General features: G+C 37.4%; 1 protein-coding gene across 1 annotated transcript in view; it reads right to left on the reverse strand.

The window, feature by feature from the left end:
* The window catches only part of LOC113057324 (myomesin-2-like), a 46,623-nt gene that overhangs the window by 3,973 nt on the left and 18,151 nt on the right, over nt 1-24,499 (reverse strand). Inside the window, exons 17-35 of the mRNA XM_026224670.1 lie at nt 24,047-24,234; nt 23,814-23,940; nt 21,842-22,020; nt 21,607-21,721; nt 17,944-18,106; nt 17,669-17,775; nt 17,328-17,372; nt 16,345-16,481; nt 14,838-14,982; nt 14,660-14,722; nt 14,091-14,158; nt 13,877-13,990; nt 12,700-12,787; nt 12,557-12,595; nt 11,265-11,370; nt 10,323-10,486; nt 5,052-5,088; nt 4,879-4,901; nt 4,728-4,783 (exon numbers count right to left, since the gene is read on the reverse strand). Coding sequence (XP_026080455.1) covers nt 4,728-4,783; nt 4,879-4,901; nt 5,052-5,088; nt 10,323-10,486; nt 11,265-11,370; nt 12,557-12,595; nt 12,700-12,787; nt 13,877-13,990; nt 14,091-14,158; nt 14,660-14,722; nt 14,838-14,982; nt 16,345-16,481; nt 17,328-17,372; nt 17,669-17,775; nt 17,944-18,106; nt 21,607-21,721; nt 21,842-22,020; nt 23,814-23,940; nt 24,047-24,234 — 1,964 coding nt within the window. The remainder of the gene's footprint in view (nt 1-4,727; nt 4,784-4,878; nt 4,902-5,051; nt 5,089-10,322; nt 10,487-11,264; nt 11,371-12,556; nt 12,596-12,699; nt 12,788-13,876; nt 13,991-14,090; nt 14,159-14,659; nt 14,723-14,837; nt 14,983-16,344; nt 16,482-17,327; nt 17,373-17,668; nt 17,776-17,943; nt 18,107-21,606; nt 21,722-21,841; nt 22,021-23,813; nt 23,941-24,046; nt 24,235-24,499) is intronic.

The raw sequence follows: 24,499 nt of genomic DNA on the forward strand, positions 1-24,499 counted from the left end.
AAAATATGGTCATGCAGAATAAGGCAATAATATGGGCTTATAAGTACTAATAAACAGCCAATATGATGAGTAATATGCATGCGATTAAGCAACTAGTTCATAGAGAGAAGTGGCCCCTTAACTAAAGCGTGACCCATCATTTTAATCTGGCACTTACAAGAATTATTCAGTAAAATTAAATTATTTACTTTAATTTACATAAAGACATATAAAAAAATCCTTTTGATATGTGACTACTTTTCGAGGTAGATTAACTTTTGTTTTAGAGTAAGACTTCTAAGTCACCGAAAGTCTATGGGTCTTTGTAAGTCACTGGGAGTCTAATTAGTAGTTATTTCAGTTTGCTTTATGCAAAAAGTCCATCCCAGGCTATTTCATGATATAAAAATGCCTGGGTTCACTGTGTTTACCAGGTGTGGTCAAAACATTGCAGTTGAAAGATTGGTTTCAACTTCAGATAGACAAGGTCAGTAAGCTATTGTACTGCACTAACCTCAAGCCAACACTTAGCAAGTTTGGATACACCATTTGGCAGCGTAAAAGTTTGGACACAATTAGTTTCTTATGATCTTAAAAACCTTTTGATCTAAAGGCTTTTGCCTAAATTCCTGAAATTATGTTTATAGACAAATTATGTTTATAGACAAGGATTTCTGCTTTCTGGCTTCACTACTGTTCGGATGCTCTTGCTTACTTCTCTGTTGTCCCTGTTTATGTACTTTTCTCAGATTTTTCTAAGATTTTAACTTCAGCAGATCAGCACAGGGCTCAAACAACAATTTTTTTGTCACAAACAGTAAACTAAAAACATTTCGGGTCTGGAATAATACTAAAAAAGAGAAGACTATTGGCCCCCACTGCCAGAGAGACACAGCTACCTACATTCAAACGGACAAGAAAGAAAATGCCTCTTGTGGAATCTATTTGCTAAATGAACTGCCACAGACTTCTACAAAGAATTGCAGTACTTGAAACAAAGTTACATGCTGGACTTCCAAAACAGGGAAGAGCATGCAGCACATCGTCATCACGGACCCCCTACAGCCAGAGAGTCCTGTGAATCTAATGAATCTAAATGGTTTTTACCAAGTGTAGGGGAACAAGCCAAACTGATTGACACACTAGTCAATGGCACAGACAGGGAATGAGACCCAAAAGCACTCGAGACATCAGATTGTCATGAGTATTTCGTATTGCTGCAGTAGCCTCCTCTACCCCAGATACAGCTATGACAAGGCTTGCAAACACTGGTATTAAATCACCCCCTATACGCCTAGACAACTGATTAAAGCATTTGATGGGACACTACTCTTACCCCCATGTTGTTTCCAAACCTGTAAAAGCTTGTTCATGATCGGAAACCAATTTAAGATATTTTGGATGAAAAACATGAGGCTTGTGACTGTCCCATTAACTGCCAAGTAAGTTACACTGTTAAGGTCCAGAAAAGTATGAAATACATCGTCAGAATAGTCCATCTGCCATCAGTGGTTCAACTGTAACTTTATGAAGCGATGAAAAGTAAGCAAAGTAAGAATTTTTGTAAGCAAAGAAAACAAAAATACAACAATACAACATTTACGACGATATAACAAGAATTCAACAATTCCTTTGTCAACTGTCTCCTCTGTCTCTCTCCATATCACCATATGCTGCATAAAAATAAATAAATAAATTGAACACTTTTGACCTGATTCAGCATGCACATGGACCCACACACAATCCTTAAACGGAAGATGATACTTGAAAATCACTAAAGCATCTATAAAGACAGCCTTCATGCTTTTAATGTGAAACTAGCCGCAACTAGACAGACCTTCTTCTCAAACCTTATAAACAGTAACTTAAACAACACCCATACTCTTTTTGCTCCCCCAAGTCAGATCCCCAGTGAAATTCTTTCTGAAAGCAAATGCATTGAATTTGTTTCCTTCTTCTCTTTTAGCCTGTCTAATTAATATTCATTAGCCTCTTTTCTGATTGGCCTGCTGTTTTCTGAGTGCCGCATTGCCAGGCAAATCACAGGCCCACTCAAACCATGTAAGAATAAATGTCTGTGCAAGTGTGTAAAATAAAAAACTGGTGATATATATAATAATTTGTAGTTGTATATACATTATGATTTATTGTGGCTGTAAAAATAGTTGCCTGCTGAAATTGAAATGTATGTACATCTTCAACATGATGTGCTAGATAGACACGATGAGTTTGTCTTTACTATACACATTAGTTGTGATCCACCTCATATTAACAATCCTGTCAGATCATCCATCCTTTGAGTGAGAGTGTAACATTACAGGTCGTGGTTAAAGTTAACCTTTTCTACACGTTTCAGTGCCATTGTTGCTCAATGCTCAGCAATGGCACGGACGCGATGTGGTCTGGGGGTTTGACAAAAGGAGAGTGGAATGGTGGGCACTGCTCGGGGTGGTGACTGAAGAAGGTTATTGTGTAGTTCTGATGTCAACTTTATACGGAAGTCACAATGGTTCGATAAAAATCACAGCTACTTTAAGCAGGCTGTGTGCATTTTACTGTGGACTGACTGTTCTGAAATGTATATAGTAGTTAAAAGTTATCAAAAGCCAGGAAATTTCAACTTTGACAATATGGGACCTTTGAAGAATAGTATACACTCCTGCATTTAAATGCATCTGCAAATTATTATTATTTTTGTTTGTTTTATCTAGATATATAAATGTATAAAAGCAAGTAAAGGCAGCTCCCTTTAAAATCACAGAAGTTGTAAATTAATCAAGCTCTTAATATATTGTGTGCACTTTGTTGATTATAATGAGAGAACTTGAATTTAGATGTTAAGATGTTTTATAATCCATCCATTCTTCCTAAACAAACCAAATTAATCCAAGGAATTTTAAAATAAAAATGTAAATAATATTTACTTGTGACAAATAGGCCTAATATGTGAGGGTATTGACATTTTGAATATAGATCCATGTATGTAGCCTAGCTCATTAAAATAAGCTACCCACTTTTAATGCTCCGATGCAAAACGATGTTAAAAGTTAAATGTTTAAAACCTAAAATATGGTGTAATACTGTGCAGCTATAAGCACAGGCTCATTTGGCTTGACATTTATCCTGCTTGAATTTGTTCAAAGAAATGCACATAACTTCTTAAGTAGGCCTACTAAATTTTCATTGTGAATATTAAATGTTTTAACTACAGTGTTTTTATTTCATTTTCCCTGACTACAACCATCAAATGTAACACATCCGCTAGGCAAAGCTGACGGCTATTTGCGAAAATTTGCTTTGATGCATTTGTTTGATAACTTGTGGTTAAAGCGCCACTCATGTGCACTCATGGGCACTCGCGGCAGTAAAAAGGTCACTCTGGTTGGCCACCTACTGTACCTTGATTCTAGAGGTCAAAAAACTAAACATCAAGTCAAGAATCTTTGTGTGATTCTGGAGACAGACCTTAGTTTCAGTAGTCAAATCAAAGTAACTAAATCAGCATACTATCGCCTCAAAAATATTGTACAAAATAGATTTTTTGTTTCCAGGCAAGACTTGGAGATACTTGTTCCTGCCTTTATTACAAGCAGGGTGGACTATTGAAATGGTCTCCTCACCGGCCTTCCCAAGAAGATTATTAGACAGCTGCAGCTCATCTGACTAGAACCAGAAAATCTGAGCAATTCAAACTAGTCCTCAGGTCCTTACACTGCCTTCAAGTTATATTTAGGATTGATTTAAAGTACTTGTTTATAAACCACTCAATGAGCTAGGACCTAAATACATTGCAGATATGCTCACTGAATATAAACCTAACAGACACTCAGATCATTAGGACCGAGTCAGTTAGAAATACCAAGGGTTCATACAAAACAAGAGGACTCTACTTTTAGCTAATATGCTGCCTCCAGTTGAAATCAGCTTCCAGAAGAGATCAGATGAGCTGAAACATCAGCCACATTTAAATCTAGATTCAAAACTCATCTGTTTTGATGCCAGCATCCATATTAGCCTGCAGCCCAAGGACCTGACTCTCTGTGGTCATTAAGAATTCCAGAATGTCCTTCAAAAAAGAGTAGGGGTGTAACCCTGGCATCCTGGGCAAATTCGACCACTGTCCTCTGACCATCATGGCCTCCAAACCATACCCATATCTGCTGATTGGCTTGTCTCCTCTGTTCCTCTCCACCAATAAAAAGCTGGTGTGTGGTGAGCGTTGTGGTGCAATATGTCTGATGTTGCATCATCCAGGTGGATGCTACACACTGGTGGTGGTTGAGGAGATTCCCCTCTTCTATGTAAAACACTTTGAGTGCCCAGAAAAGCACTATATAAATGTTATACACACACACACACACACACACACACACACACACATATATATATATATATATATATATATATATATATATGTATATGTATATGTATATATATATATATATATATATATATATATATATATATATATATATATATATATATATATATATATATGTAATGTATATGTATATATATATATATATATATATATATATATATATATATATATGTATATATATATATATATATATATATATATATATATATATATATATATATGTATATATATATATATATATATATATATAGTGGTCTTTTCAAAATGATTTTCAAAGAAAAATCATATCAGAATTACATTACTTTATGCATTTTGGTCTATTTTTCACATTTATTATTATTATTATTGTTTTATGGCTCAAACAAACCTTCTTTTCCATGATAGTCGCAACATCAGGAAGACCACCAACCACTTTGCCACGATCTGACAACGAAAACATCACAAAGTTAATTTTAGGAATATAATTACATATCAAAGCAGGACCCCCGAGAGTTTTGGAAGTGATTGAGTATACTCACTCTTTTCAGCATATGCTTCCGCTCTGAAGGGCAAAAGAAGAATAGCAATGTTGAGTTCATTAGCAGTCCTTAATATTTTACCAAAACACTGATGTACAGCTCACATGCTTTGCATCTCTAAACATTTAGGATGTGGAAAGCCATGTGGTGGTCTGATGCACTGGTTATCTTACTTGAGTCTCTGGAATTCTGCGTAGGCGTTGTCGTAGACTACAGTGGGGGGGATGGGGTCAGGGAAAAAAAGAATAAAAGTTAAGAGCATATAAAACATATATATATATTTTTTTTTTTAAGGAAAACAGCACTGTCTCTCTATTCGCCGAGACTTGTCCCGGAGGCATGACATAAAAAGAAAATCAGCTCTCATTATTTTGATAGCATTGTTTTCCTGCTTCGCTGGAAATAGTTGTTCTTCCCCTACTCATTACTGTCACCATTCAGCAAATCGCATGACCTGTCAGATACCAGCTCTTCATTATGTTTGTCATCAAACAGTCTGTTGACTAACTGAGACCACTGCCAGTATCTGCACCTTTGATACTATAACAGCATTTTTTCATACCTGGATTTCCCTAAATACATTTCCTGTGTGTGCAGCTGCAACAGTAGCATTTACTTCCAATTATAAACATGTCTAGACAAGATCAATGCAATAACAAGAGTTTGAGTTGACCATCTTTGTTATAACTCTTGTGGTGTAGTGTTTTGGAGTGGAAAAAAACTTTAAAAATAGACAAAAAACACTTCACATGACAGTCTTGCCATCACCTCCAGCAATAATGTTTTTTTCTTATTAATGCCTATTCTGGTAGTGAGGTTAAAACTGTTTGAGCTGTTGTTGGAGTAGTTAAGGTTAGATGTAATTGGTTTCTCTTTCACAATGCTCCCTTTTAAAGACAAAACAGATATAACTTCATGTGATATTTACAACCATCTCTCTGCCCATTAAAACGAAATGAGAAGGAAGTGGTTGTTTGTTTGTTTCTTTTTTTACTTTTTTCTCTTAATACCTCTGGAAGGCTCCAGGGTCAAATGGCAGGTTCACCAGGTTCAGATTACACCGGCCTGCCACAGAATCTTCAGCCCCTGGTCAGTCAGATCTCTAATTTTTCCAGGTAGGAGTGCTCCTTAAACATATATCCAGGCATGCTGTAGTATTCATGGATGCTTCGGCCACCGGCTGGGTGGCCAGGTACAATGGCATGCAGTATCAGGGTTTTGGATGGGTCCCCAACTGCACTGGCATATCAATTACCTCGAGTTGCTAACAAGGAGGTTTACGCTCCCGTCGCTTGTTGCAACTCGCGAGCCACCTCCTCCTGTGGAGTCAGAAGCATCTGAGGTTCCTTTTGTGCCATCCACATCCTGGGAGTGTTAAATTGAGCAGCACTTCTGGGAGAGTGGAGACTCCACCCCTAGGTGGTTCATCTACTCTGAAGACGGTTGATCTGGAGACAAGTTTCTTAGGGGGGCCAGGAAGTTAAATCCTCCTAGGCCTCCCTCCCTGCCCTCTTGGGGTTTGGCATTGGTGCTAGGAGCCCTGCAAACTGGCCCCTTCGAGCCTTTGCAGACAGTCGAGGTGACATTTTTATATGAAAACCCTGCTCCTGACTGCATTTGCCTCGATCAAGGGGGTGGGGAACCTGCAGGCATTTTTGGTCTATGAATCTTGCATTGAGTTTGGGCCGGCTGATTCCAGTGAAACACTGAGACCCTAGCTAGGCTAAGTGCCCAAGGTTTCTATCATTCCCTTCAGGGACCAGGTGGTGAACCTGCAATCGCTACCCTTGGAGGAGGTAGACCCAGCCCTAGCTTTGCTCTATCCTGTATGCTCACTGCAACAGTATGTGGATAGAACTCAGAGCTTTAGGACCTCAGAACAGCTCTTTGTCAGTGAAGCATAAGGTGTGTCCTTCCCGCTCAGGCTGCGTGCTCACTCCACCAGGAGTGTCACATCGTCCTGGGCGCTAGGAAATTTGTAGAACTGCGAGCTGGACGAGGCCTAACATGTTCTCTAGGTTATATAGCCTGTGTGTTGAACCAGTTTCCTCCTGTGTTCTCACCTCAAACAGGTAGTGGCACTGAGAGGCCCAGTTCAGAGTGGGCTTGCGGCATCCTGGGTGCCTAGTTCTCCAGAGAGTCCCCTGACCAGGCAGACTCTGTTGAGTCCTCCAGCATTGGGTGGCACTAGAGGGGGCAGCACCTGTGGCGTGTTGGTAGGAATCCCATTGGCCATCACCGATGTGAAGTCGAGAGTGACCGACTGAAAGGTAACATCTCGGTTACATATGTAACCCTCGTTCCCTCAAGGAGGGAACAGAGTAGAGCTGAAGATCTTTGCCCGAACCCGACGGGACCCGTCGGAACCCGACGGGTTCGGTCGGGTTCGGGCTTAATTTATATCATCTTATGCGGGCTCGGGCCGGGCTCGGGCTTGCGCTCCGGTTTGCGAGGTAAACGAGCGGTCATGTGATGTGTTTCGATTAGCGCGAGAAAGATGCGAAAATGAATGCTGAGCAGGTGTAATGGAGGCTTGACTCTGGTGATTACGTTTTGGTTGCACCAGCAGGCACCAGCAACTAAAGCAAACTCGTGAGCGAGAAGTGGAAACGTTTTGACCATGTCTATAATGAGAATAATGAGTGAATAATGACGCACCATCAGTGAGCGCAGGAACGCGCTGAAGACATCTACAGTGGATTCAATCATTTTCCTCCACAAAAACATGTAGACCTAGCCTAATCTCTGTGAGTAAAGGTTTTACAAATGATAACTAAATATTCATTGAGTCTTAAATGCATAATGTTGACAGAGTATTTACACTAATGTTGGCATTAGGCTATTCTTTTATAAAATAAAGCAAATCCGGCAGAGCCTTTATCTTAATTTCGTTATTGCCAAATACCCATCTTAATTTAAAATTTATCTTAATTTAATTTTTTTTAAATGACTCGTTTTTATTGGTGCGTTGGTCTATTTATAGGTTAAATGAGCCCATATGTGTAGAATGCTGAGATGTTACGATGTTACCGAGGATTTATTTTATTTCTTTATTCCAACTTCCGAGTGGTCTAGTCTACGTTAGTTATGAGTAAATTATGTTAAAACATGAATAAATTACTCATTGTTGACAAAAGGCAAAAGAGCTGTGTGCGTGCGCACATTTGAATAATGTCGGGCTGTAAACGGGTTCGGGCTTTAAAAAAGTTGTCAATCAAAATGTACTTGTCGGGCTCGGGTCCTGTCGGGCCTAACTTTTAAGGCCCAATTACAGCTCTAGAACAGAGCTGTCACATTCCATCACCACAGTTGCTGTACCACCACTTAGCTGCCGGTTTACCGGCTTGTCTCCTTAGCGAAAACATGAATGAATGTGGTGCACTTGCTGACTCTTATACTCACACAGTGATCAGTGGCAGCTGGATGCAACAATGGCATGCCAATGTGCATTGGCTCGTTTAGTTTACACTCTAAGTGCATTGGTCTCTCTAGCAAGATCACAATTTGTCGGTCATCACCGACATGACGTCTCCATTTCCCCATTCAGGGAACAAGGGTTACATGCGTAACCGAGTAGTTTTCAGAACACTTTGCATAGGGCTGGATCGGACATATGTTATTTTATGTTTTAACTAAAGGGAAAGACCTGTTAAATGTTCATTTAAAGGGATAGTTCACTTTCAAATTAAATTTTGGTATGTTTTAGCTTACCTCAAGGACATCCTAGATGTAGGTGTCTTTGTTTCCGCAGTAGTTTCCATTTTGATATTTTTAGGTCAAAAACGTTCTTGTCTGTGACTCATATAATGGAGGTCTATAGTCACCACCTCAAAGAGCATGCACAGAGGAGTCCAAATTAAACAATTACCCATTGTAAGTAAACATTGATGACCTAAGACACGAAACGAGCGATTTGTGTAAGAAAACGAACAGTATTTATATAATTTTTAACTCTTTTACACAACCATGTCCAACTGATCTGAGGGCGCGCGTGCTAAATGATGTGACGTGTGCGCGCGGAAAGCACCGGAAGTGATCTCTCGCATGTGTACGTCACTCATTGTTTACTGTTTACCACACGATACGCCACCAATCTGCACTGTCTGAAATATAATGCAGTAATTGTAATTATTTAATTTATTTATAATGCACCCTATAATCCTTGCGATTATAATAAAAATACAACACATTACTCACTCTATTGACGGCGTACGATTTGGTCCCTCTGGCCTTGGACACCGCCTCCAGTTTATACGTGGCAAACAAAACACAATGTGCAAACTGCTGCGACTCAACAGCGGAGAAAACTCAGGATCTTCAGTCAGGCAGGTGTGTGATACGATACTGTCAATGTCCTCATCATCGTCCTGTAGCTAGTTGTGACAAAATATGCTCTCCACTTCTGTTGGCATCTCACAACACTTGCTACTAAAACACCACCAATTTTGAAGAGATCTCTATCTCTCTGAGGCTTCAAGACGTGCTGCCTGCAGCGGATGCTTCCTCCATTGCTCTAAATACTTGATCTGTTCAAATAAATATGGTTGTGAAAAAAATTAAACGTTGCCTGTTGATATATTGAAAACGTCTTCCATTGCAATTTCCTGTACGTCTAAATATGTTTAGATCATCACAGTGAAAGGTAACACTTCCGAAATCTCTGTCAAAACCATAGACAGTAAGTGCAAACAATGAGTGACGTACACGTGCGAGAGATAACTTCCGGGGCTTTCCACGCTTGCGCAGACTAAGCCAGAGCATGCGCAAACGTCACACGACAACAGGAAGCACACATGCCCTCAGATCAGTTGGACGTGGTTGTGTATAAGAGGTAAAAAACTATATAAATACTGTTCGTTTTCTTACACAAACCACTCTTTTCGTGTCTTAGGTCAACAATATGGGGAATTGTTTAATTTGAACTCCTCTGTGCATGCTCTTTGAGGTGGTGACCATAGACTTCCATTATATGAGTCACAGACAAGAATGGTTTTACCTAAAAATATTAAAATGGGAACTACTGTGGAAACAAAGACACCTACATCTTGGATGCCCTTGAGGTAAGCTAAAACATATAAAAATTTTATTTGAAAGTGAACCATCCCTTTAAGTTTTGTGGTTACCACTGTGCTGAAGATTGGAGCTTGTATTTAAGTGAATTAAGTTGATAGTGCATATTGCTCCATTCAGTAAGGAATAATTGCATTAACATTAAGCCAGTGACAAGTAACTTCCTATTTGTTCACTGCAAATGTTTGCAACACTAGCTATAGAAGGTATTATAAGTGTACAACAACAATTCATATTAGTTACTTTTTAGAAATAATTAGTAGTATGATGTATTGATGAATATTATTTAGACTTTACCTTATTTTACTGTGTCATAGCTGGTAAATTTAGGTGTCTTTAGTCAACACATGAGATGTTTTTTTTTTACAACTCACGTTGTCCGGAGAGGTCCAGGCTACGAGAATTGGTCTTCTCCGGATCCACAATCTCAATAGTGTACATTCCTTTATCCTTATCAGTAGGCTCGACTATCTCCAAAGTTGCCATTGCTGGGTTGCCACCAATTCTCATCCTTTCTGATGCAGCAATTTTAGAATCCCTTGAAGTAAATGAATACAGAGTAAATGAATGCAAAAAAACAAACAAAACATTATTATCTGTTTATCACTGAATGACAATACAAAGCCAATACAATCACATGCATGCTTTTAACATGTTACAAGGAAGGCACATTTAATCCCAGTCCCTTTTTAAGATCAATTGTTTGCTAATTTTCCATAGTGTAAATGGTCTCAAAACGTTAGACATGCCTTTTTTTCAAGTGGGGCATCAAATTAGCATGTCCCTAGTGTAAAATTAGACACGGCGGGTGTTTTTTTGTGTCGCAACTGAATGTGAAATTTTCCCCTGCGCTAATACCTGCTCTGCGTGTGATTCAAAATGTGCAACAGGGGGAGGAAAGACCCAGAATAGCCACTTCAAAATGCTAATACGGGGATTTAAGAAGCCATAAGAGCAGGAAGAGGCTTTTCTCACTACGTTAGAATTTCACATGCTACTGAATCACCTCCAGGGCAGAGCATTAGGCAACTGCAATCAGAATGATTTGTTTTGTGTTGGCAACAGAGCGAAAAACAAGACAGACTCTTTATTCTTGTAATTTCCTGTAGTTCAATAGTCATTTATTTTGTACACCTCACATTTAACCAACACAAAACTATAGACCAAAATCTGAAAATCATGTTTACATGTACAGTCGTTGTCATGCCTGGGGACATGAAGAGGCATGTGCATTTCATTTTAATGGTATTTGTGTACCTTTTTTTTTTTTTTTTTTCTAGGAAATCGTTTCAAGTGAGAGTGGAAAATGTGCATACTTTTGTTTCCAATGGATCTTCATCTCCTCTGTGTAATATTTCATATGGCACTGAAGCATAATGCCCTCCGCAGTGCACTGAATCGACAACTCAGAGGCGCTGGATCCTGTCCAGGTCCAAACAAGAAGGAAAGAGATCTTAAAATTCACCAACACGGGCTGGTTGGACAAAAAGCTGCATTGCTGTGATTCACCATGTGTTAAAGCTTTGAAATTTATGCAGAGATTTTCAAATAGGCACCCAGCTACAATGAATGAGTGTTTTTTTTTTTTTTTTTTTATTCAAAAATAATCTTTTTACTGTTATTTTATTGTCTTTTGTTTGTTTGATTTTTTTGGGAGAAAGAAGAAGAATTGTTTTAGTACAATGGAAACTGAAGTGGGTAGAAGTGCAGTGGATTGCTGAACCACTGTAGTTCACATTAATTGTGTATAAACAAGTTTGTGAATCTGATGAAACATACTTAACCTCAAAATCATATTCTGTAATATTTAAGTAATATTTGACCTCAAAATCAGAAAGAAATCAATTATATTTTGCTTAAAGAAAAAAAACATACAATTAGTTTTGCATGGTGAGAAAAAATAATCACGCAAAGTTTCCTTACAAATTCTCATTACTGTAATTCACTGTTTGTGTAGAATCACAGGGATGCTATAGTCTATTCAAGGGTCCCAATCAATAACAGAGAAGCACCCCGGATGGATCCATGACAGGGCTCAAAAATGATATATTTAATTTAAATTATTGTTATATATTTTACCAGTCTAAAGTTTGGACACACTTGACTGAACTTATGTTTCTAATAATATTTTTGAATTAACAGCTTATGCTTAAAAGCGTGAAATTAGTTTTATAAAATTGTAATATAGTGGTATCTTTATCTACTGTGTATATGAATTTTAATCAGATGGCTTTACTGTTGTGCTTATTTTTGCTCTTTTTTTAAAATATGGATATGCTTTCAGAAGAATCACTTAAACACCAAATCATCATGACATGCTTTTTAGCATAATAGTATCAGAGTCACTCTTGGGTTTCAGTCATACAATTCATCACCAAGACCCCGACAGCTCCAGCACAGCACTAAAAATGAACTATGGGAACCATAAAAAGTTCCTAATTGAAGTTCTGGTCCATTTTAAGTTAGATGACCAGATTTAGACTCAGATTTAGAAGATGAGAGAAGGGCGGAAGGCGGTTGATTTAAAATCAGTTGATATTAACACGAGTAAAAACATCCTGGCTTTAAAGAGCCAAATGACAAACATGATGATACATGTCATACACACCAGCGAGACGACTGAGCTTGTTAATGATGTCATCAAAAGCTGTGGGCGAGAAAAAGACATCTTTAATACACGTTTTATGGAACATTTTCCAGCACACATTTACATTTTTCTATATTTGATAAGACAATCCTGAGAGATGGTACCTTTGCCAGAAACATCAATCTGTGACACATCTTGGCCTCTGTCATCGGTGATGGTTGCTTTATATAGTCCCACATCCTTCTTGGAGAACTAGATTATCAGGATAAAAAAATTGAAGAAAAAATATACAGCATCTCCAAAAACAGGCCACCTGAGTGATGCTTTTTTTAGAGCATTAACGGCAGAATAGTTTTTGTGCTACATTGTCTTGGGAGTAAATTATAGCTTTTTCATATAGTTTTATAAAAATAGTTTCGACAAAAAATGTCAAAGAAAACCAGCATTACAAAAAAATACTACGGCACTCAATTGATTGAGACCCCTGGTTTCAGTCCTTAGGGAATCAGCTTTTAAGGTTATTTCTCATGTGAAATCTTGAAAGATTTCATCTCATGTGAAATCTTCCTGTAGTAGTTCTCATAAGATTTCAGGAGCGATTATAACAAATGCAGTATCATTTTGTCATGCGTCAAGCTTCTTTGTATTTATGGAAGTTGCACAAGCTGTTTTACTTTGTAACTGGGAAGAATATCGACTGAAAAACCAGAGCAATTACTCATAACAGTCCAACAGGGATTATTTGTCGTTTTACTGAAATAACCTTAGCTATGGTACTTAGCATTGAGCATGCTTCAGAACACTTTTGATACATTTTAAACTTTGATTATGGAAAGCACAAACACAAACATCTGTTAATGTCTGCACCAGTGGCCACGAACCCATAAATGGTTCACAGATCTGTTCTGCTCTCTGGACATGATAAATAATAATAAATTTAATTTTAAATTTAATACTGCTAATAAATTGGAATTAGCCATATATTTATATGTATTGGATTGCCATATCAGGATACCATGCATAGGAAAACATTTAAGAGAAGAAGAAAAGCTTCCCCTTATATTTAGATGTTGACATTAAAAGGCTGGTCATTAAACTCAGTTTTGTTTTGTGTTTAAGCAAATTCACCAATGCTTAAAACAAATTTAGCCCATGTGTAAGGCTTTTAGATCACTTTTCTATTGTTTATGTATTCACTGGAAATATTAAATAACCTGGAATATAATATTTGGGTCAACTGCTGTTTTAATAGATGTGTTATTTTAAAGCTTTTTTGGTAACCTTGAGTGACATTAGACTAAACATTTTTTAGTTTCAGTGTTTTTGAAGTGAAGTGCTCACATTAATTAGGGGGAACTTGCAGACTCCTGAGTTCAGGTCAGCAGGCACCTCAGAAATCACCTTTACGTTGTCCTTATACCATTGGAACACAGAGTCCTTCTTCAAATTAGCCACCTGAAGGGGGTCACACATGCAAGAAAACACCATTTATCAGCACCCAGTCTTCAGTTTGATGTACAATTTGCTTTGGCTAAATCATTCCCCTTCAACTCGCCTTGCAAACAAGAGTGACAGAGGCATTATCCCCAACTTGAATGGAGAGGAACTCCATAAAGTGAGGGCCTGGGAAAATAAAAATGGAAAGTGGACAATATGGGAAACTCAGAATCAGTTAGAAAACTATACTTAAAAAAATCAACCTAAACCAGCCTAAGTGGTTTGCTAGTCTAAGCCTGGCCAAGATGGTTGTTATCTGGTCTAGCTGGGAAGTCAAGATACAAAATTTGGGATTCAAATTCTACTAGTCTGAGAAGAATCTACCACATAATTCAGTATAAAAACTGGCATATTATTAAAATCTTTTCTAGCATGTTCTACGGAAGCAAGCTGTACAGGTTTGGAAAAACAATGAGGGCAATGAAAGGACTTTCATTTTAGGATGAAATATTCATGCAAGCAATTGTTTTTCATGAGGGAACCAATAAGAGATTTTTATATATAATGCAAAGCTTGTTTGTAAACCACAGAAAAGGAATACCAAGAATGGATTACAAAACCGCAGGTTGTAATTCACTCTATCTGAAGTTTATTTCAACAGCTACATCAACAGGATGAGTGCCGTACCCTCTTTCACACGAATGTACTCCTTCCTTTGGTATTCCGCCTCAGCCAGCGCTGCCTTGAAGGCTGGAAAAGGAAAACAGAGCAGGAACTATAAGAGGTCAGTGAGTAGAGTTCAACAGAGGAGCACAATATCTCAAGATGAGAGCTGCAGAAGCCCTCGAGCGATGCTGGCTCTCACCGTCTCCGATCAGCACCAGAGAGGACTGGGCCTTGCCTCTGCCATCTTGGATCTGCACGGTGAAAGTGCCCTCGCTGTCGTCAGTGAAATGATCCATCACCATCTCAATAATGCCCGTAGCTGCATCATGACTCATTTTAGTTTGCTGTGAAAAAGCGGGAGAGGTAAACATTTCTCTCCTGGGCTTTTCTTAGGAGGCTCACGCAAATGGAACAGAAAAACATAACAGATGGTAGTATTGCAATAGAGCTGAATCTATTTATTTGGAATGGTTATGTTTTCCAGCACAGCAAAGGTCGGAGCTAAGCTTAAAGGGATAGTTCACAGAGAATTCAGTAATCAAATACAAAACCGGAATGGCTTTCGTTCTCCCGCAGAACACAAAAGGTATTACTTATAGCAGAAAGTCCATGCTGGCCTTTTAGTTCAGTGAAAGGGATGCAGCAGTACTATATCATAAAAGAATAAAAAAAAAAAAAAAACAACAAAAAAATTAACATTTTAAATTGCATAATTATACTGTATATATTCACAGAGATCTTGATCTTGAACTGATTTAAAGCTGCAGTAGGTAACTTTTGTAAAAAAGATATTTTTTACATATTTGTTAAACCTGTCATTATGTCCTGTCAGTAGAATATGAGACAGATAATCTGTGAATAAATCGAGTTCCTCTGGCTCCTCCCAGTGCTCCTATTGCCATTTGCAGAAAGTCATCCGCTCCCGGTAAAAAATAACCAATCAGAGCTGCGGTCCGTAACTTTGTTTGTGTTCAAAATGTAGAAAAATGTATATAATAAGCGAGTACACCATGAATCCATTTTCCAAACCGTGTTTTTGTCTTGTCCTGAATCACTAGGGTGCACCTATAATAAGTGTTTATATTCGGACTATTTTAGATTGCTTCGTGGGTAACGCGGTGGAGTAACCCAGTACCTTTGTGATTCTTCATAGACATAAACAGAGAGAAGTAGTTCCGGCTACGATGTTCTTCCGCAAGACGCAAGCAGTTCTGTTTATTAACCGATAGAGCGTCAAAAGTTCCCTACCGCAGCTTTAACTTATTCAATTATTTGTGTTTGTGAATATTAAGTTGGATGTCAAAGGATATTAGAATATGCTAAATATATTCACACTAGAAATATACTACGATATTGCATATAATATATCAGCCAATAGATATTGAAAATAATCTGATAACCAATATGATACAGAAAATTTTGTGTATACCTGAAGTTAAATATTTTCAATACATAATGACTTTAGTCATTTTGAAATTAGTACAGAAGTCATATGGGCGCTGTTTATGATGCTTTTACTGTGTTGTTAAACAGCTTATTTTATTTTTCATAGAGGAAAGAAAGTCCTATGGAGTTTGGAGGAGTAAATGATGACAGAATCTTCATTTTGGGGTACACCATCTCCTTTAATATAAAACTCTCTGCTTTCTGTTTATGAAATAATGAAGACGTTGGTTGCCTGTACCACTTTATTTGCAGTTGTTTACCTCACAGTTGACAAGCTCCTTGTTACTGGCAAAGAATTTGTAGGTCACGGCAGAGGTGATGGCCTCAGCTTGCAGCCAAAAGCGCACACGGCCTCTCTCTAGAATCTTATACGCCAGTTGAGTCTTCAGAGGAATAACTGCAACACAAGAGAGGTGATGTGTGACATGTTGACATGTTGTCTTGTGTGTCGTCCCCGTTCATTCGCATGACTTTACACTTGAGTAATAACACATGCCAATCCCATATAAAAATATCAGAGTTTATTTTAAGCAACAAGCCATGTCCCTTGTTACAGTGAATGTGAAAATGCTTAAATGCTATTTTCAGGCACAGCATGAAGCTAAACCCATTTAACTTTGGTAAAATCAATGTAATAGCCTCAAGTGTTTTATAAAACAGTGGTACTAGTAATTTGGGGGTGAAAAAAGACACTAATGTTCAATAGATAGTCACATTATTATTAATAATATGTCATGTCATCCAGTTTATTATTGCAGGGTAATTTATGGTTGCCAAGCAATGAAGCAATTAGGCAGATTAAAATTCAGGGTTCCCATGCTTGAACATTGACATCTACTGTATCTAATGTAGATACATTTCAAACCTCAGAAAAAGTAATTTTAGCCAATAATTTTTGTTTAGTGCAAAGAATATCGAAAAATGTATACACACCATAGAAAATTTGGAAACATGATAATTCTATACATTAATAGTAGGTAATTAGTATGCAATCATGTTTTGACATTCCAAATACTATAACAATAACTATGAATTAACATGCAGCAAAGGATGTTAATAAACAAACAGTGAAATGTTACAATCATTTCCATGACCTTTTTCTGATTTACTTGAATTGCATCATTTTACAAGCTTGGAATATTTCCAAGACTGTGGGAACCCTGAATACACTGTTCAGTTGAAGTCTCGAGTACACTTGTTGAACATGCTTTGTGTTCAGTCTTTACTATCCAGGGTCACTCACTTGGGTTGCGTATGTCATAGCTGAGGGCCAACATCTTCTCAAGCTCTAAAATGGAAGACAAAGGCAACTTTCATCATTAGCAACACTTCAACAATCAAATCTTATTAGCATTATTATTTTTATTACTAAGGATCTTTGTACAATATGTAATATTATAGCAGCCACTTCACTGCAGATGATGTAGCATCCATAATACAGATCAACGTACTGACAAGTCAGCCAAATCAAATAAGATCTGAATCTGTCAGAGGAATGTTTTGATAGTGTCTGGCTCGCTATATAATTTTGAGGAAGGGCATTAATAATGAAAGTGATAGTCATAATATATTAACAGGCCTCACCTTCTGCTGAGATCTTGTAGCTGGCGGAGACACCATCAGTCAGGGTAACAGACACAGAGTATGTGCCCAAATCCTCTTTGTCTGGGTTCTTAAAAAGCAAAGTTGAGCTAAAGAAACAAATGAGCAAACATTAGTGTCTGTTCAGTGGGACAACAAAAGGAAAAAAAAACTGAATTAAATATGCACAGACTGTGGCATTGCCCTAAATATGCTTTAAGCTAACATGTTTCTGGTCCAGATCTAGTTAGGACACATCGTACGTGTGTTTTTCTTACTGGCTGCCTGATGTCTTCACGGCGATTCCCTTAGAGAAGTCAGTGATTTCTTGGTAGGACTTCTTCCACACAAACTTCGATTTCTCCGCCATTTGGCAGCTCTCAAAAGAGAGATAAATGTCACCTGATTCCTCGTCGACTCCACATTTGATTTCCTGGGTGCCTTAAAAATAGCAAAACAGAGAAGAATTTGTGCAGACTACAAAACAGTTCTGTTCCTTCTGATGAGAACAAGCTGGAGAACACAATATTAAATTGACCGGATTTAAATAATGAATATTATCTCCATATACTAATTCATATATATATATATATATATGTGGATACATGTGATCTTAATATTAATTAGATTATATTTTGCTCCTCTGAAGATCTAAAATGGACTACAAATGTCACGTATAAAAATGTCCCGTTGATGACATTTAACACCACTGACGTCAAATGCCATTGGTTCCAATGTGTCTTGTAACCAAATGTCATTGAAATCAAACCTGATGGAGCACCCTCTTTTATTTTCCATAAAAATCAGCTTATATTTCTGTCTGTTTGTCACACAAAGCTATAGAATGGCTTCAGAAGACATACTATATATTTTATTAAGGATGATATAATATTGTGAGCACCACTTTTACGATAAGTCTCATTTTGTGGCTTTACAAACCCAGTTTTAATTCATTTTCATTATTTGGAAAGTGGCCATGATGTTCTGGAAATCCACTTTTTCCACACAGCAAATCATTCCGGAAAATAAGTTTAAACCAAGAAAAGAATAGCGGTATTTTTATGTGCAGTCGTGACCTTAAAGATATCTTTATACCTGATTTAATGCATAAAGATTACGTTCATAAATTAGTTGATATAAATCAATGTATATAGGTGGACACTATTTTTTATTTGAATAAAGCCAGTTAATTAAGATTTTTAAAAACATTTTCAGTGTAATGGTGTACATGCATATTCAAATTTGCTTCATGATAAAAGCAAATGAAATATGCAAGGTGTGAAGAGGTTTGTGAATGATTGTTGCAGTTATGACCAATCAGCCTACACAGGGCTTCCCTTCTGAGTCGTGCTAGAAGGAGAACATCTCATACAACATCACACACATACTTTATATAGACAGACGAATCCACAGTGCACTCTACTGGCTGACAGCATTTTATCAGCCTCAAAACCTTTCAGGTTGCTCAGAGTGAATCATCGTGGATCATCCCATTTTCCTTATCTGCGAATGTGCAGGCAGCTGCTCCCCAAGACACTTCAGAACGCCTCCCATGGTGCCATCCACACTGCCCCGCACGGCTCTGAACTCCTCTCATTTCATCCAAAATACAGATCCCTTCTTTTAAATCCACTGATATTCAGCTATTCTGAATTCTGGGTGGTTTTGTAAGTGCTTATAGACTATACTGACAACATGTGTAACTGTCAAAACGGAATGTAACTTCTGGTTTTACTGTGCACAATTCCAAAAAGCCAATCTTCATATACTCTAGTAAAAACCATCCCTTAAAATGCAACTACCCAACCAATATTCACATAGAGGATTACATCCTCTCTAGCCAAAAGCAGGGAAACACCCTGGATGGATGACTAGTGTCACCAAGCCAATGAGGTCCATACTGAAGGAAGCCATCCGTTCATCCCTCAGAAGTATGTTAATTGAAATCTGCCATTTTTGCTCATAGACACTCAGTTCCGGGCACAGACATTTGAGCTAATCTGGAGCCATACGTCATGTGACTGATTGGCTGACAAGGCACTATGCTGAGATGTGACATCAAAAATGGTTCCAGCCCATTCCATGCTTTAAGAGCCTTCAAGAAAAAAGTAGAAAAAATTTAAGTAGAAAAACATCTATACGAAAAAAAAAAAAACATTTTGTCAGAATATTCAATAATTTTTACAAAAGCAGTCTATTGAGAAAAACTGGTAAGTCATCGAACATGAAAGGCTAGTTGGGCCATGCTAATCAGTTAACCATCATGTTGACCTTTTCCAAAAACCTAACTCTGTTCTGTTATGTAATGATTTCCACAATATTTTTCTGGTTAAAAAATCATTTTTCATGTGTAAATGAATGACATTTCATATTGACTTCGAACTAAATTCCTCGAAGCAGTGGTTCTCCACAACTTTAACACCTAAAATATCATTATCATTAGTTTCCCAGGGATGTTGACAGAAATTACTTTTCTGAGGGTTAAAAAAATACAAAGCAATTGGACATTTAAACTTTAATTAGATTATCATCACAAAAAAAGCAGCCAATCAATAAACAAGAACCATTTTTCTTCTTAATTTTATTATGTAATATATGTTATAAATATGTTTCTGGATGCTAGACACAAGTCCGACAGCTGTGCTACACAAAACTGACTGAAAAACTGAAGTAAAGAGTAGTTGCTATGGAAACAATACTTGTTCTCGTCTAGTCTCATTGGTGTAAACTGCCATGTGTTAGAATGATGCAGAACACATTCTTTTGCAAGTACTTGCAAGTTTAATTTTGTCTTGGTTTGATCTTTTACTGTAAACAAAACCCCTTTCAAAAGTATATCTTCCAGCACCCCCAATATTCTCTCATTGAGATTCGCTGCCTTAAAGGGAAAGTTCAACCAAAAATGAAATATGAATCTAAAAACACAAATTAATTATGAATCTAGCAATTTAATCCGAGTCTTGAGAAGAGATTAGGTTGCTTTATATATAAAAATATATAATTTAGCTTTTTATTCACATATAAACACACACATAAACAAAATTAATCACATACTGTAAACACGAAAGCTTGTGCATGTGTTATAGAACAAACCTCATTGATTCTCACGCAACACATGTGCGCATTTGAGCTTTCGCGTTGACCATATGTGATGTGCTCTATGTATGTGTCAATCACTGTTTAGATGCAAATAAAATCCCAAATAAAATCTGTTCATCGTATAAATTGATCATATCTCTTGACAAGACTTGAATAAAATCACTTGATTTATATGGATTTGTTTAACTATGCATTTATGACCTTTTTAGTTACCTGGACTTCCATTGGAAGGCAGTTTTATTAAAAATATCTTAATTTGTTTTTTGAAGATGAACCAAATTCTTATGAGATTGTAATGACATACAGGAGAGAAATTGGTAACAGAATTTTCTTTAAAAGTACTTCCAATCAACCATGTCATCTAACAATCTATGTACGAATCAGCAAAAAATCCAACACTAATCGTCTCATAAATTGTGATTCCTAAACTCAAACTGAACAAAAATGCTTTTCATTCAAGTTCATTCAATGTGCATACATGCTCTAGAATAAACAAATGACACTAGTATAGGGACCAATTCTCACTATTAACTAATTGCTTATTAACATGCCTATATTGGCTTTTTATTAGTACTTATAAAGCACATATTCTGCATGACCATAATATACATTATTTAGTACCTAAACTCAACAACTACCATACTAACTATTAATAAGCAACAAATTAGAAGTTAACAGAGGCAAAAGTCCTAGTTAATTGTTTGTTAATGTCAGTGTGACCGTAAGGTTTTTCCCATTTCTCTATGTGTAAGTATTCATATTCATATATTCCCATTCAAATATGTACGCATATTCATTCACAAGTATTTCCTTCAACTGTCCACTCTACAGAACTGTTTTACCTGGCAGTGCCTTGATGCATACAGGGTCAGAGGGGGTTGAAGCCACGCCAATGCCATTGGCGTTCTCTGCCCGCACACGGAACACACAAGACTCGCCTGTTTCTAGACCCTTGACCTGCAATCATTCAAACAATACGTTTGATAAAGCCATAGAGAAACACACATACTCCCATGTCTAGCTGAAGCAATAGTACAAAAGATCTGAGGATGTGAGTTTGACGGCACAAATCGATACCTTAAGATAGCAGTGGTTGACTGAACTTTCGTTGACTTTGCTCCAGTTATCCGAGCCTTTCTTGGATTTCTCAACAAAGTATCCAGTAATGGCACTGGCACCGTTGTAGACAGGAGCCTTCCACTCCACCACCACAGAATCATCCCTTACTTCAGTGGAGATCACGTCATAGGCTGGACCTACCGAAGCCAAACACAAGGAAATCAATGCTCAAGTTTTTCTTGCTTTCAATCATGTTTTATAAACATTTTGGTGAATCTCATGGAAATATGTGCAGATGACATTTCAACCTAAAACGAAACAAAGAAAACGTGACTTTCATGTTAATTATCACCCTTATTCTCATCACTGTAATTAATATTGATTCTTAAATTCTGAAATTCAGCTGTAATGTGAAATAATTTTTTTGGGGGGATTTTAGGGAAACTATAAATGGAAATATAACTTTACAGCTTCCAGGAGAATCACATTGGTCCATTTGTATTTCTTGTCTGGTCTTGACTGTTTAATACACGAATATTGAGAGGCAGAGAGAGGAATATTATCAGGATATAATGCATGCCATATCTGAATATGTGTGTGAAAACGGTTATTGATCATCTTCGACTCAGTTCAACTGAAACAAAGTAACACTGTAACATGTTTTGAAACATGTCCTGCTAATGTTATTAATACTTCAGTTTTAATAATGGTGATATAGTGGATTGGTGGCTGCCAGCATGGTGGTGGTTGCAGGTTTATTCCCTGCAGGGTCAATATAAAACCAGTTCACATTTGAAGGCTTTAAAGGGGTTTTTAACCATGCAAACACAAAGACATCTTGCTGTTGAGGATCTGTGCCTCTAATAAGAAAACTGTCATCTGCTAAACGACAAGTGCCCATGTAATGTTTTCCAAGTGTTGTGGTTTGGAAGACTCATGCATGAGAGTGTTTTGCACACATGAGACTTTTACTTCCTCTAAAGTGTTCTTAGGGCAGCACATAAAAACACCAAATTTTACCATATTTATATTGTGCCAAACATATATTTTCTTCTTTCTTCTGTGGAAATAAAGAGATACAACTATGAAGAATCTTCATAGAGCTCTTTTCCACCAACATCAGTTAATTGAGAAAAAAACTCCAAATAGAGTAATACAAATAAAATAAAATAAAATAAAATGAAATGTAATGAAATAAAATATATTTGACTACCATATAAAATAGAAACATACCAAAGAATTGTTGTCTTTTTGAATTCAGATTCTATATGGTGCAACAATATCCTGCCAAAAGACCATTAGTTCTTGAATGTGTTGCTTAAAAAATGAGGAATGGAGAATAAGATTCCAGAGCTGCAGAGGGGGGAGGATTCTCAGTGACAGGGCTCAAGAATAAAGATGGCCTTTTGGCCCGGGACCAATGTGAGAAAGTTTTGTGCCAGCTTGCAGAACTGTCAATTGCCCTTTCAGCCCAGTGCTGCATTGCCAATGAAAATCTTACATTTATTGATCTTGTACATCCTTTGTTATGCCTTGGAAACTTAAACATTTAGCTTTCTGTGATCTAATCTACATTGCTGATTCAAAATGAAGTGAAGTGGCAACACAACATAGCCCATAATTAACACTAATTAAAGCATCAACAAATAATAACTTGCAATGAGCAATACATTTTAGTGCTTCTAGTTCTGTGTTACCCAGCATAATAGCTGGTTAACTTAGATGATGTTTTGTCAAAAAAGCAAAAATGCCTTTTTTTTTTCCATTGTTTTATGTATAGATTTACATTACATTACATTTCCAGCTTATTCTACTTTTTTTCCTAAGGAAAATAAATCTCCGTATTGGGAACAGCTGATGGAAGATTCTTAAAAATGTCTTCTTTTGTGTTACACAGAACACACAGCAGCATACGGGTGTTCAATGGCATGGAAATTAGTAAATAGTGTTATAATTTTAGAAGTAAAACTATGTTCACATGATGCATTACCTGGCTCAGGCATGGTCCAAGCCTCACATTTGAAGGGAGCGCTAGGGGTCGAAACATCCCCCAGTCCAATCAAATTAGCTCCATAGGCCCTAAACTGATAAACTGACCCAGCTGTCAGACCTCCAGCCTTCAGAAGGAAAAGTTCATTTTAGTAATTATGTTATGTATATTATAAATCAATCAATATAAGCTGATAACAATGACATGCACGTGATGCTGCAATACATGGCCACCTTGTGCAGTCTTTCCTTGATGGGTGGGACGTTGACCTCCTTCCATGTCTTCGTGGCCACATTGCATTTGTCAATGTAATAATCAGTGACGTCTGTTCCTCCAGAACGGAGTGGCTGCTTCCAGTTGAGCACCATGGATTCCCCGTCACAGTAGAGAAGAGAGATGTCATAAGGGGAAGAGGGCAGCTCTGTGGAGAAGACAGATTTCTTTAGCTGGTCCTCCCCATTACTCAATGTCTTGGACAGAGAGGAACATGCGCTGGCGTGCAAGCCTCATCTCGGGCTTATAATATGCAAATTTCTGGGCGAAGCGTTGTGTCTGGAGGAGTAATATAGGAGGGTGGAATGCATTGGTGTAAGCCTCAAAATATGGCAGTGTTTTTTAACAAGAGAATTTAGGGCTTTATTCTGGAACAGCTGCTTTGCTATCTACTGCCTACATAAACAACTGCC

Source organism: Carassius auratus, chromosome 38, assembly GCF_003368295.1.
Source record: "Carassius auratus strain Wakin chromosome 38, ASM336829v1, whole genome shotgun sequence".
NCBI classification, from domain to species: domain Eukaryota; kingdom Metazoa; phylum Chordata; class Actinopteri; order Cypriniformes; family Cyprinidae; genus Carassius; species Carassius auratus.